General features: G+C 51.1%; 1 pseudogene and 1 gene segment (V, D, J or C); both read left to right on the plus strand.

Moving 5' to 3' along the window:
- The first annotated feature begins 1,932 nt into the window (after window positions 1-1,932).
- On the plus strand, window positions 1,933-8,891 carry LOC128062125 (immunoglobulin lambda variable 5-39-like; annotated as a pseudogene).
- Window positions 8,892-12,572: 3,681 nt separating this feature from the next.
- LOC128062126 (immunoglobulin lambda variable 1-40-like) lies at window positions 12,573-13,976 on the plus strand. The segment is given in 3 exon segments: window positions 12,573-12,687; window positions 12,795-13,129; window positions 13,797-13,976. Coding segments are annotated over 3 exon segments (561 nt in total).
- The last annotated feature ends 842 nt before the right edge of the window (window positions 13,977-14,818 follow it).

The following is a 14,818-nucleotide window of genomic DNA, read 5'->3' on the forward strand; positions in this document are numbered from 1 at the left end:
CTGTGGCCTGCAGGGAAGGAGTTTAGTGATTTTCTAGATATGAAGAGATGCAAACATTGGGATCATGAAATTCGTTCCTGAAAAAATCTAACTGCCTAGAGACCTGTTCCACTGGTTTCCCTGGAGCACCGAGTGCCTCGTTCTCCACCCTGAACTCCTTTCATGCAGGGGCGAAGTGTAGCAAGTGCAGCTGCAGAGGCAGCTGGCAAAGGCCCTAGTTGTTGTTTTTCAGGAATTAGCAAATATGGGTTTGTAGAAAGTGCCAGCTTGTAGTTGACAATAATACTGTCTGTTTTCTCTTTATTTAAAATGTAATGTATTTGTGTATTAATGACTGGGCTGGGTCTTCATTGCTCCCCAGCTTTCTCCGGTGGCAGGGGGCTGTAGCTGCTCTTCATTCGGTATGCAGCCTTTCATTGAGGTGGCTCCTTTTGATGCAGAGCACAGGCTCCAGGTGAGCAACCGTCAGTAGTTGGGGCTCTGGGGCTTAGTCGTGCTGAGAATTGTGGAATCTTCCTGGACCAGGTACTGAACCCATATCTCCTCCACTGGCAAGTAGAATCGTAAACAATGGACCGCAAGGGAAGCCCTGTAAATTGCCCTTTTGTCTGTTTTATGTATGAGTTGTATGTATGACACTTAAACTACTTCCTCAAAGAACCACAAAATTTTTCATGTTTTTCAATGTTAAAAAAAATGTATACAAAAAAATCAGTGGGAAGCAAGTAATTGCTGAAGTATGTTACGTATGGTAAATAAGGATACATTGTGTCTTGTTGAGGTCCTTTAATGGACCAGAACCTGGTGGTCTGGAATCAACATTAAGAAAGTAAGAGAGAGAGAGAAATAAGCTGATATTCCTTGGTTTACACAGCAAACCAATAAAGCCCTTGATACAGGGCTAGCATCGCTCATGAAGGCACCGGGCGCCCTCTCGAGGGGGTGAAGGCACAGTGCAGCTTCTCGAGGGGTCTTAGGAGCCCAGGCAGGAGAATGAGCGCAACAGGTTTCTATACGCCGGAGAATTAGAGAGAGAGACACGGGGACCCGAGCTCTGATGGAGCACAGGTGTTTTATTTAACATAGTGTGGGTCTATATACTGTCTTACAAGGTAGCTTTGTTCAGCAAAGATAAAGATCAAAAGTCCAGACCTACAAATTATCAAGGAAACATAAGGCAATCCATACCAAAGAGAGAGGGTTGTAAATAATCACTTTCACCGTATGGTTCATAGAAAGGAAGAGGGTCGTAAATGGTCACTTATCACCGCACGGAAAAACTAACGAAGGAAATGCATGTGTTCCTCAGCCCCGGGAGCGTTTGCCACCCCTCTTAGTTCCTGAATATTCAGGAATTAATAAGGCACAGAGGATTCATGGCAGATCCAAAACAGCACACAGGAAGCCTCCTGTTAAATGCTTCCTTAGAGTGCCTTTTTGTGGAGTAATTCCATGGTAAAATTTTATTTTTTTCTAAGCATTTTAGCCTGCTTTTGAATTTTTCTCCAGAAGAGCCAGTGCTATACTTGTTCAGAAAAGTATGAATTTCATCCCCCTTTTCTGCAAGCTTTTTCTCACATGTAACCAGTAGGGGGGCACTGGGAGTGCTCTGGGGTCCCTGCACAGCTGCTCAGGGAGCACCACGCACTCCAGGAGCTGGCCTAGGGGCCTGTGCTCCTGAGGGAACTCAGTGGTGCCTCCTCTCTGGCTGCAGAGACCCCTGAGCAGAGACCTGTGTGGTCTCAGCAGGGGCTTCCTCCTGGGGGCTCCCTAGTCTGAGCCGTGACCTGAGCTCCACCACCAGGGTTCAAGGAGGGGGAGGGTGGACCCTGAGAGGACTGCATGGCAGTCCCTCCTCTGATAGAAGCTGGGGGAGAACAGGAGGCCTGGGGCAGCCCAGCCCACTGTGGGGACCAGGAAGCTGTCAGCACCATGGCCTGGACTCCTCTCCTGCTGGTGCTCCTCTCTCTGCACAGGTAGGCACAGGCCCCGGGCACCAGGGCTCAGCCCCCAGCCTCATCAGCCCCTGGGGCGCGGACTCTGGGACTCTTTCCTGCAGCTCCTGCCCCATCTCCCCTGTGTCTGTGTCTGCAGGTTCCCTCTTCCAGCCTGTGCTGACTCAGCCGGCCTCCCTCTCTGCATCTCCGGTTACATCAGCCAGCCTCCACTGCACCCTGAGAAGTGGGTACAATGTTGGTGATTTCTCCTTATCTTGGTTCCAGCAGAAGCCAGGAAGCCCTCCATGGTATGTCGTGAGGGTCAAGTCAGACTCCGATAAGAACCAAAGTTCTGGAGTCCCCAGCAATTTCTTTGGATCCAAAGATGCCTCAGCCAACGCAGGGCTCCTGCTCATCTCTGGGCTGCAGCCCGAGGACGAGGCCGACTATTACTGTGCTGTGTGGCATGGCGACACTAATGCTCACACGGTGCCCCAGAGCAGTGAGGAAGCGAGACAGAAACCTCCTCCACTCACCCCTGCTCGTGGCTCGGATGAAGTCGAGCTCGGGGTGACTTCCAATTGTCAGATATTTGGCAAGCACCTGATTTTCCTCAAACCAGCAGATTTTATAATGTATCTTTTGCTTCAATTCAGCTTTTAGATTGCTAAGATACTCTTATTCAATGCAGGTTTTCTTGGGCAAAGGTAGCTTGTTCAAAGATAAAAACCTTTCAGTGGAGACCATGGTGGAGGCCAGAAGCGGTGGTTTCAGGCCAGGCCCAGCTCAGGGTCAAGGGCTCAATAAGACAGGCTTCTGTGAGTGTTTCACTTGGCATTTTGTGATATAAAAGTCAACGTGCAGGGATGAATCGTATTTGGTAGTTCAGTAATGAACCGTCATGAGAAACGCTGGGCTGGATGAAGCAGAAGCTGGAATCAAGATTGCTGGGAGAAATATCAATAACCTCAGACATGCAGACGACACCACCCTTATGGCAGAAAGGGAAGAAAAACTAAAGAGCGTCTTGACGAAAGTGAAAGAGGAGAGTGAAAACGTTGGCTTAAAGCTCAACCTTCAGAAAACTAAGATCATGGCATTCGGCCCCATCACTTCATGGCAAATGGGTGGAGAAAGAGTGGAAACAGTGGCAAACTTTATTTTGGGGGGTTCCAAAATCACTTCAGATGGCAACTGCAGCCATGAAATTAAAAGATGTCTACTCCTTTGAAGAAAAGGTATGATCAACCTAGACAACATATTAAAAAGCAGAGACATTGCTTTGCCAACAAAGGTCTACCTAGTCAAGGCTATGGTTTTTCCAGTAGTCATGTATGGATGTGAGAGATGAACTATAATGAGTGCTGAAGAATTGATGGTTTTGAACTGTGGTGTTGAAGAAGACCCTTGAGAGTCCCTTGGACAGCAAGGAGGTCCATCCTAAAGATCAGTCCTGAATATTCATTGGAAGGACTTATGTTGAAGCTGAAACTCCAGTCCTTTGGCCACCTTATGCAAGAAGCAGACTCGTTTGAAAAGATCCTGATACTGGGAAAGATTGCAGGCAGGAGGAGAAAGGGATGACAGAGGATGAGATGGTTGGATGGTGCCGGAGTCCAGCTCCAGCAGCCAGGGATTCAACCTGAAGGGATGGGCAGTGTCGGCGAGAGAAACTGAGGCAGCTTCTCATTCTTCTCGGACTGCCTGTTTATTTCAAGCTTATGATTCTCTTTTATACTTTTACAAGAAGCATAGGTCAGAGGTTTGATATTTTTAGTTCCCATTGACCCAGATTTATTTTTCTCCAAAAATCATTGTTGCCCCTCAAAAGGAGTTCCTTCCTCAGTGATTCTCTTATCTACTTTTTCTCATGTGTCCTTGTGAATACACTGTAACTCATGCTAATGTCTGGGCTGCATACCACATTCCTCAGTTTAGTTCTTATCTTTCTAAGTCCTGTTTGCCCCTAATATCCTAAGCTCACTATTTCTTAGAAAGGGCTTCTAGCTAATAATATCTCTAAAGTCCCTAATTTTTATAAGCTATAGGAGAATATTGTAACATTACAGCAATCCTTAAATCTTTAGCTTCTAACTGTTTTAATTATTCCTAAGCCCTAAATTCAGCAAACTCCTTTGCCATAAACACTTTTCTCACAAATAGGCTTCCGATAGGAATCCCTCTCAAGCTGTGGCCTCGGTGCTCACTCTGGAACACTCTCTTGTAAAAGTCCTTGAACAAATGTCAGTGATTAACTTCATGAATTATTCTTTGAGCACAGCTGCAGAAGGCTTTATGCCTTCTCTTGCTCCTCTCAAAAACAATAAGCACCTTAATATTCTCTTCAGTCAACTCAGCCGAGGAAAGGAAAACACAAGTCAGAATCACGAAGCCTAACTCCTTGATTCCGGGTCCGTGCCTATGGAACAAAGGGAGGGGGTTTAGGGCCATGCCTCTATTTTGTCAGTAATGCCTAACGTGGCTCCCAACAGGATGGCACCACCGACCCAAGGGGCATGAGTTTGAGTATGCTCTGCGAGTTGGTGATGGACAGAGAGGCCTGGCGTGCTGCAGTCCATGAGGCTGCAAAGAGTCAGACATGACTGAGTGTCTGAACGGAACTGAATAAATCTCCAGTTTCTAAAAATAAAACCACTAACATGTATGATACAATCAATATAAAACACTTCAAGAAATTAAAGACACAGTGAATAGATACTCCAGGTTTGTAGTTCAAAACAGAGTGTCACTAAGATAACAGTCATTGAAAACATCACAGCCTTGTACACAGTACAAGTCACAAAGTCATGTCTCACTCTTTGTGAACCCATGAACTGTAGCATGCAAGGCTTTCTGTCCCTCACCATCTCCTGGTATTTGCCCAAGTCCAAGCCCAGTGAATCGGTGATGCCATCCAACCATCTCCTCCTCTGTCATCCCCTTCTCCTGCCCTCTATCTTTCCCAGCATCAAAGTTTTTCCCAAGGAGTCGGCTGTTCACTTAGGTGGCCAAAGTATTGCAGCCTCAGCTTTATCATTGTCCTTCCATGAGTATTCAGGGTTGATTTTCTTAAAGATTGACTGGTTTGCTCTCCTTGCTGTCCAAGGGACTCTCAAGACTCTCCTCCAACACCACAGTATCATTGTAAAGCAACTATACTCCAATAATAAAAAGATAACAATCATTCCCAAATGGATCACAAATCTCCCTGCAAACACGGTCTTTACCTGCCATGAAGCACAAGGTAGGAAGTTTTAGCAAAGAAATGGAAACTGTGAGGAAAGACCAAGAGGATAAAACAGCCCTGGAACCAATTTCCTCTAGTCCCAGATGAGCTGATATGTCTGGGGATGGGAAGGTGCAGCAGGGGTCCTTGAACTCCAGGAATACAGGAGTCCTGAGCTTCCCCTGCGGTGGGCACCTGGGGTCACCTCTCCACCAGGAGCGCCTTTGTGACCCACAACCTGTTGGTGAGAATTATGGACCCGGGTGCTCTAACAGAAGAGGGTGTCAGCATGATTTCAGGGCTCCTGAAATTCAGGGTGGTATCTCCAAGGCTTTAAAAATGGAACCTACATCTGTGAACTCTGAATACAAAATACAAAGGCCACCCCCCACCACAGACCCCTACCAATCACACACGCACTCACAGATTTTCTCCACAGCTGCCCTGGCTGGTCCCAGAAAGTGAAGATGCCCTGAAACATGTAGGGTGCTGACAGCCAGATCCAGTGGGGATATGTGGAGTCATGGATGCACTGGGTGGGGGAGTGTTTTTCCCAGACCTTCACTTAAATGTAAGTTTTCAAACCAATAATAAAAGTCAAAAATTATGTGAAATTATTTTGATATGAAGAATTAATATGAGAATTACTGTGCTGTAAATTAATGAGAATGAATACAAAAATATTCAAGTTCACATTATTAAAAATACTATATAATTTGAAAATTGTATAAACCAAAATCACTGCAGATGGTGATTGCAGCATGATTTGAAAGACGCTTACTCCTTGGAAGGAAAGTTGTGACCAACCTAGATGGCATGTTCAAAAGCAGAGACGTTACTTTGCCAACAAAGGTCCGTCTAAGTCAAGGCTATGGTTTTTCCAGTGGTCGTGTATGGATGTGAGAGTTGGACTGTGAAGAAAGCTGAGTGCCGAAGAATTGATGCTTTTGAACTGTGGTGTTGGAGAAGACGCTTGAGAGTCCCTTGGACTGCAATGAGATCCAACCAGTCCATTCTAAAGGAGACCAGTCCTGGGTGTTCATTGGAAGGACTGATGCTGAAGCTGAAACTCCAATACTTTGGCCACCTCATGTGAAGAGTTGACTCATTGGAAAAGACCCTGATGCTGGGAGGGATTGGGGGCAGGAGGAGAAGGGGACGACAGGGGAGGAGATGGCTGGATGGCATCTCCGACTCAATGGACTTGAGTTTGGGTAGACTCTGGGAGTTGGTGATGGACAGGGAGGACTTGCGCGCTGCGATTCATGGGGTCACGAAGAGTCAGACACAACTGAGTGACTGAACTGAACTGAAAAGCAGTTCAAAGTGTTTCTGAATCTGTTTCCAGTCATAAAATTAAAAGCATAAACGTTGACCATATTTGTATGATAACAATAAACTTTCAGGAGAAATACAAAAGAAAATTTGAACAGGAGTGAAATAGTTTCTTCCAGGAAAACACTCAGCAGCCGGGCTGTGCGGTCCCTGCATTGTTTACAGCGTCGCTTCCTTATACCTGCTTCCCTGGAGAAGCTGGAGGGGGTGTGAGCAGCGGGGACAGGGCGGAGCCCTTAGATGTCAGAAGGAAGGACGATGCTTCCTGACACCACACGAGGGTCGCTCTGCCTGCTCGGAGTCAGGCTCTGCAGCAGTGACATGCCACCTGCCCCCTCCCTGCTGAGCACAGAGTCCTGAGCACAGTCTGGACTGTCTCAGCCGGGCCCACTGTCCAGCCCAGTGCTCAGGTCCTCTAGTCCCGGAAAGAGCGGCAGAGCTGGCGGTGTGAGGTGTCCGGGAACCAACAGGTGCCAGCCAGAGACCCCAAACCATGATGCCTGCGGGCCCCCAGCCCTCAGGAGCCGCGATCAGTCCTTTGGCTCCAGACGCGGTCACTCAGGTTCCTTGACCACTGGGGGCTCCTATCCTCGGATGAAAGAGGAGGAGGACGGGGGTGATCGTGATCCGGGCACCTGGACACAGGTGGTGCCAGCACAGTCAGCTTGCCTTCTGTGTCCCGGGAGCTGGGAGCAGTTAGCCTCACTCAGAAAGGCGGCTTCTGCTTCCCAAGCCAACATGGAGTGAACACGTGGCAAATGCTTTGTTTAACTTAGGTAGGAAAGACGAGACCAGCAACCAGTACAGTGGGGTCACGGAGCATATTTCAAAAGAAAATGCTTATTCTCCACTGGGAAAGTGGAGCAAGCTGTGTGTGCTTGTGCGCGTGTGTAAGGCACTGCTTCATTTCTAGTGAAGGAGAAAGCACCCGCCTCCTGCACAGTCGGGAGGCTGCATCCACGGGGTCGCCACTGTCCTGACCTGAGCCTGATTTAAAGGAATACGTGTCCCCGACGCCCCCTCAGTCCTGACCCCTGAGCTGCCAAGCGCGCCGTGTACAGACTGACCCTGAGGGTCAGAGGGGAGCCCACAGACGGCCCTGAGGTCACAGGGGACACAGAACGGGCTCCCGGCCTGAAGGCAAGAAGGAGACAGAGCACAGAGCGGGTCAGGGGCTTCCCTGAGGGGGCTGGTCCCCAGGTCACAGGATGTGTGTCTGGGCCTGGACCTCAGGGGGCGCTCGGGGGCCGGATCCTGACGGTGGTGAGGGGGATGGGAGCTGGGGCCCTGGCGCTGCCTGGTGGCCTCTGCTCCTGGCTCCCAGCTGTGACCTCCCACCCCAGGGCCACATACAGCCCCGCCCCAGCCCACCCACTGGCCACCCTCAGGCACAGGGGCCTGACCCGGGATCCAGGGAGGGGACAGAGGGCTTGCGGGGTGGGGGGGGATGCGGAGCCTGTCATTTGCATGAAAGGCCCCCCAGCCCTCTCAGGGCATGAAGAGGGGAAGGAGCCGTGAGGAGACGCTCTGCTCAGCTGTGGGGCCAGAGATGGCAGGACGCCCTGACCGTGTCCGCCATGGCCTGGTCCCCTCTGCTCCTCACCCTGGGTGCTCCTGCACAGGTGACTGGATGCGGGGACAGGGGAGGGGCCCTGGGAAGACACACGGGCCCTGCTCCCTGCTCTCGTGTCTGGACCCCCGAGTCACCATCTCTGTCTCTCCCCCTCCCAGGATCCTGGGCCCAGGCTGTGCTGACTCAGCTGCCCTCCTTTTCTGGGATATTGGGGCAGAGGGTCACCATCTCTTGCACTGGAAGCAGCAACAAAATCGGGGGTTATTATGTGAGCTGGTACCAACAGCTCCCAGCATCGGGCCCCAGACTCCTGACCTATGAAAATGGCTAAAGATCCTCAGGGGTCCCGGATCGATTCTCTGGTCCAAATCTGGCAGCTCAGCCTCTCTGACCACTGCAGTTCAGGCTGAGGACGACGCTGATTATTGCTGTTTCTCATGGGCTGACGGCTTGAAAGTTTGCCCAGTGCTTCAGGCCAGAGCAGAAGCAGACAAAGACCTGCTTCCCCCACGGCCACGGGGCTCCCGGGGCAAGGCGTCTGCCCCTCCCTTCCTGGAGTCCCTGAGGCCACAGAACCCAGAAGACTGGGTGTCCCCTGAGTGCAGCCCAGCTGCCCCCTCAGCCCGACTCCCCTCCCGAGGGCAGTGGCACACAGGGGGTGGTCACACGCCCCTGGATGACGGAGCTGCTCACACAGGTGCCCCCGGTTCCCAGGTCGGAGTCAGCAGCACAGAGCATCGGGGGCAGTACCGCCCTTGCTGTGTCACTGGACAGCGAACGCACATCCCTGAGTTTCCGCCACAGAAGCATCTCCTGTTAAAGGAAAAGGAAATGGAACTCAGAGTTTCTTCAAGCAATTTCCACACAGTCCAGGATCCAGTAAAAACTGACACATATGAAGAACCAGGAAACTAAATATCGAAGGGAAGTGAGACAGCATAGACATCAACGGTGAGATGCCTGAGATGATGAAATCAGGTGACAGATATTTTTAGGGACAGACATCAGATCTATTTGATTAACAAATACAAACATTTTTGGGTCCAAAGGAGAAGGGGACAAATGGAAGGGGAAAAAAAAAATAAAAGAATCATGAGAACAAGTTAGTCAGAATAACCTGAAAATACAATAGGTGAAAATAAAAAAGTTCCCTGTACAGTATCAAAGACATGTAATATTTATTATATAATTCATTTACTTGTTTACTGATAAGGTATTTGGTAACAGGAAAAAAGGCAGCCCCTCCTTCCTCAAAGGCTTCCCAGGTGTCAAAGGGGTAAAGAACCGCCGACCAGTGCAAAAGGCATAGGAGATGTGGGTTCTGTCCCTGGGTGGGAAGATCCTCTGGAGCAAGAAACGGCAGCCCACTGCAGTGTTCTTGCCTGGAGAATCCCATGGACAGACGGGCCTGATGGGCTAGAGTCCACAGGGTCGCTAAAGAGTCAGACAGGATCGAGAACCAAGCAATTGAGCGGCACCTTGCGCACAATCTCCCCCCACCCCCGTGAACGTTCCCCGAGCGCGTCACCAGGGGGCGATGTTACCGCTCCGAGTTGGCAAAACCGCAACACACCCGCATGGTCCCCTGAGCTGGCCCTGCCCCCGGGCTCAGCGGCCTGACTTGGACGGGACAGCAGGTGCTTCCTCTCAGGGGACAGACTCAGAGCCGCGGCCCCCAGGCCTCCTCCTGGGAGTGAAGCTGCACCCGGGGCGAGCACCCAGAGTTGGAGGGTGAAGGGGTCAGGGGGTCATCAGTCCCCACCCTCTTCCCAGAAAGAGAGGAGGGGAGGAGCCCCCAGAGCCCACCCCGTGCCCCCCTGCAGCTCTCCTCAGCCTGCGCCCGTCCTCCTCATCTCTTTGCTCAGAAGCCTGCCTTCCCGCTCCCCTCACTCATGACTCTCCTCCCAGTCCTGGGCCTCTCTCTCTCTACAGACCTCCAGTGACCGTGTAGGTCTGTAGACCATGATCTCCATGGTCAGGAGCCAGCTCCCTCTGTGGGAAGTTCATGGCCGTGTCTCCAGATCTTCCTGAAACACTTCCTCGGCCCCTCCTTGAGCCTGTCTAACCCTTCCTTCCCGAGAAGCCTCAGATCCCTGGTGCTCAGCTGTGACCCCTGCTCGTCCCCTCCCTGCCGGGATCCAGCGTGAGGAGCTCCACCCGTGGCAAAGGTCATGAGGAAGGAGGCTTCGGCATACGCAAAGGCGGGATCGAGCCTCAGGAAACCCCCTGTTCCCTGAGCATCTACCCCCAAAACCAGAGTCTGCCCACTTTACACTTTATGCTCTCACCTACACCTCTGAGTTTATGGGGGGCTGTCCCCCACCTTTCTCGGAGAAGGAGTTAACCTACAGCTCCAGTTAATAAAAATTCCTGGGCGTGACAAGGGTGTCTCAGGTCAATCCTCTCTGCTGGCAGACTAGCTTGCGTGACAGGATTATCCACACTCTTGGTACTATGTACATGATTGTTTACAACCTCTCAACCACAAGCAGCACAGAGAGTTTGGACTATATTGAAAGTTTTAGTTAGCATTGGGTTTTTCTAAAGATAAAAATCATATTGGTGAAGGGTTTTTCATTTATTGGGCCAGTGTTTGCTGCTAAATCCCTTGCTGTTATACATGTTAATGAATATATAACTAGCATATAGGAGAAATAAGTATTAACCTGTAAGATTAATCATGTTAAACCTTAGGCTGAGTAAATTCCTTTCTTACTTGTAACCCCCTACACCCTCACCCTACAAGAATGCAACTTTATCTGGTCCCTTCGGAGGGTGGTGCCTGGTTTAAGAAAAATCACCCCTGGAAAATAAGTTTCTTGTTGACTGACCTTTATCAGAAAGAAAGGATCATAAAATGTTAGCAGGCCCCCTGGCCAGAAGATGATGTAAAACCCCTACGACCTTTTTGTATACATTTATATGAAGCACCTGATTTTGATAAAGGTCAGGACTGCTGACCCCTGCGTGACTTTAAAATTTCCATTTGTCTCTATGTGTAAAAAAAGGTATATAAGCAAACCTGAAAATAAAGAAAACGGATCAGTTTCTGGACAGACTGATTCCCCCGTGTTTTTCTTTCTTGTTCTCTGTTTTTCTGGCTGAATTCCCATCTGGAGCGTGGGTACTTGCCAAGCCTGCTAATTTTGGCCTGGCTTCTAAGATCCACGTGAGACGGAGCCCAAGGCGGGGCACCCTCTGATATTCAAGTGGGGGCCGGTGGCCTACGAAGGTGGTGCAAATCTCTTGTCTTGAGATTTTATTGGTACCCCACGTAAACCAAGTTATTCAGCCTCTTTTTCTCCACTAATTTTCCTACTACACTATTCTTTTCTAATCTCTCTTTATACTTCTAATTAAATAGCTCCCTGTGTCTCCCCAGGGTCCCCTCATTTCTCAGGTGATCTTGAACCCCTCTAGTAGGTGATTTATTCCCTGAAACCTCACACTCCATCCTGTGTGCCCATCGAGTGAGGAATCACGAGGGGAGAGAAACCCTGGTCCTGAGACCTGGAGATGATTCCTGCCTGAGGAGCATCTGTGCTCAGCTGCTGTGGGACTGGCTTTATGCACAGTGAGCCCAGGAGAAGCTGCGGGGCCCTGGGCTGGGAAAGCAACCCTGTCGTGGGGCTCTGCCCCCGGGGCCGGTGCTGCTGCTCTGTCTGACCACGTCTATGGCCACGTCTGGGATTCCTGAGAACAGCTGATCTGCCTTGTCCTGTCCTGTGTCTCATCTCAGATCTGAGGCCGACCCATGGCTCTGACAACTCAGCCTGCCCTGTGTCACAGAGAGAACGTCCTGCTATGACATAAAAATCCCCCAGTGGAGATGCCGTACCTTGTCAGAAAGTCTTTAAAATTATCTTATTTAGAGAACAGAGGCTACAAGGAAAATTATGTTTTAGAAATAGTACCATGGCAATGAAGAATTAAAACAGAGCCAGAGTGGACACAGCCTAGTGACCTAACAACAGCATTTTCTTCAGTTGAATTTAGGCATCTATTTTAAGCGACGACCTTAGATTTTTACTACTCCATGAACACATTTTGGTTCATTTAAAATCTCAAATCACACATCCACAGTGTAACACTCACATGCACTACAGGATAAGCTACAGTTGGCTGTTGTTGTCCATCCAAACACATCCTGAAGGGTATAATTTCAAAATCAGTTTGGGGAAAGTTGACTCTAAGAGCTCTGATCACCAGGTCGGGATGTGTGTTTGGCCAGGACTCCAGGGGGCGCTCCGAGGCTTTTCCTGAGTGTCTGGAGGGGTGAGAGCAGAGCCCAGCCCCCTGCTGCTTCCTACTCAGGGCTCCCTGCTGTGACCTCCCACCCCCAAGCCCCATGCAACCCCGCCCCTGATCACACACTGGCCTCCCTCATGCACAGGAAGGTGACTCAGGTCCCAGAGGGGATCAGAGCATTGTGGGGGCGGGGCGGGGAGGATGGTCATTTGCATGAGAGGCCCCTCCCCCTCTCAGGCTATGAAGAGGGGAAGCAGCGGTGTGGGGACGCTCTGCTCAGCTGTGGGGCTACAGACGGCGGGACGCCCTGACCGTGTCCACCATGGCCTGGTCCCCTCTGCTCCTCACCCTGGTCGCTCTCTGCACAGGTGACTGGATGGGGGGACAGGGGAAGGGCCCTGGGAAGCCTCACAGCCTTGCTCTCTGCTATCATGCCTGGACCCTGAGTCACCATCTCTGTCTCTCCCCCTTGCAGGATCCTGGGCCCAGGCTGTGCTGACTCAGCCGCCCTCCGTGTCCGGGTCCCTCGGCCAGAGGGTCTCCATCACCTGCACTGGAAGCAGCAGCAACATCGGGGGTGGTAATTATGTGAGCTGGTACCAACAGCTCCCAGGATCAGGCCTCAAAACCATCATCTATGGTACTAGCAGTCGACCCTCGGGGGTCCCGGACCGATTCTCCGGCTCCAGGTCTGGCAACACGGCCACCCTGACCATCAGCTCACTCCAGGCTGAGGACGAGGCCGATTATTACTGTGCAAGTTATGAAAGTAGCAGCTATAATGGCACAGTGCTCCAGGCCAGGGGGGAAGTGAGACAAAAACCTGCTCTCCTCCAGACATGGGCCTCCCGGGACTGAAGCATCTCTGTCCAAGCAGACACGGGAGCAGCAGCTCTGAAATGGACATAAAGTCGTATTTCATCTCACACGGTGAGAACAAGAATGTGTGGTCGTACTCACAACTTACTGCATGTTTTCAGCCAAAACGCCCTCAGCTGTTCTTCCCAGTCCTGCTCCATGTAAGACCATTTAGGGGAAAGGGAATTTGGAATACTCCACCATGTTCAAACCTACTTGTTCAAACATTATCACTTTAATTTCTAATCTTGAGTAGTGTGTTTTCTTATTATTGTCAACTGATATTTTAGAAGAATCTCAATTTAATGGCTTTATTGTTAACTTTCTTTGATAAGGTTGCAGATATATTAATTCTACAGCTGTTTACTGTTGGTTTCTCTAAGCCCCTAGAGCTGGTGCTGCTGTGAGTGACCACACTGCAGCCCTGAGGCCCTGGACTGCTGAGACCGGCAATGGTTTCAGGGCCTGTGTGTGGGGAGACCCCTGTCCCCGTAGAGACCACAGGTGACTCTGTGGCTCCCTGCACCCTCAGCAGTGACATCAGTGTCGGCCGCTCTGCTCTTACTGGAACCAGCAGAAGCCAGTGAGCCCTCCTCAGTACTCCGGTCCTACCACTCAGACTCCAGGAAGAACCAGGCTCCGGGGTCCCCGCGGATTTTCTGGATCCAAGGATGTCTCAGCCAACGGAGGGCTCCTCACGTCTCTGGGCTGCAGCGTGAGGACGAGGCTGACTCTGACCGTGCAGGCTGGTGCAACAGGGCTCCGCACAGCGACACAGGTAGACGGGAAACTGGGATGAGAGCCTCAGCCTGTCAGGGGCTTGTTCTTAGAGAACCGTCAAATCTTAAATATTACCCTGGAACCAACTTATTCCTGAGGTATGTTCTGGTTCATAGTATGTCTGCTCCCAATGGTAGAGTCAGTTTTGCTGAACTCTCAGAAAATGTAAGCAGATTCTGATGCCACTGAAGTGCCCCCTGGGCAGCCGGGTGATCACGGGAGCCGTGGAGCTGAGCTCCCTCACTTGAGATCAGGAGCAGGAGGCTTTCCCAGGTGTGCCTCCAGCAGAGTCTGTGGACCATCCCAGCAGGCAGATCGTCCCCCAGGGTGAGAACTCTGCTCCTGAAGGGGCAGAGCAGAGAGCGTGAGGAGTGAGGGGCACCGGGGATACATCGCAGGAGGCGGGTAGCCCCGGGAGTGGCTCTCCTGACCCCCAGGTGCTGGCTCTGTGCTGCCCTCTGCTCCTCTCGTCTCCACCCCATCGGAGCATTTCCTCCTTCAGGGCTGGGGTGGTCTGTGGGCTGTCAGGAGCAGGGGCTCCCCACGATGTGCCCGGGTCCCTCCGCCTGTGATGCCCCTGATGAGCCCAGATCCAGGGGCTCCGTGTCCTGCAGAAGGAGCAGCAGGGACACGGGGACCACCAGGCAATGATGACGAGGGATTCCAGGCAAAGCCCTGCCTTTGAGACCGATGACAGAGGTGAGGGACACTCAGGGGTTCGGCCCTGTTCTCTGCCTCCTGGTTTGTCCTCTCGCCCTCCTGGATCACTCTGGACCCCATCCTGAGGAGGAGGCTGGTCATCAGTGTCACACAGCTCATCACTAACCACAGCCACAGGAATTCCCGCGTGATGGGGATGTG

Source organism: Budorcas taxicolor, chromosome 17 (genome assembly GCF_023091745.1).
Source record: "Budorcas taxicolor isolate Tak-1 chromosome 17, Takin1.1, whole genome shotgun sequence".
In the NCBI taxonomy this organism is placed as follows: Eukaryota; Metazoa; Chordata; class Mammalia; order Artiodactyla; family Bovidae; genus Budorcas; species Budorcas taxicolor.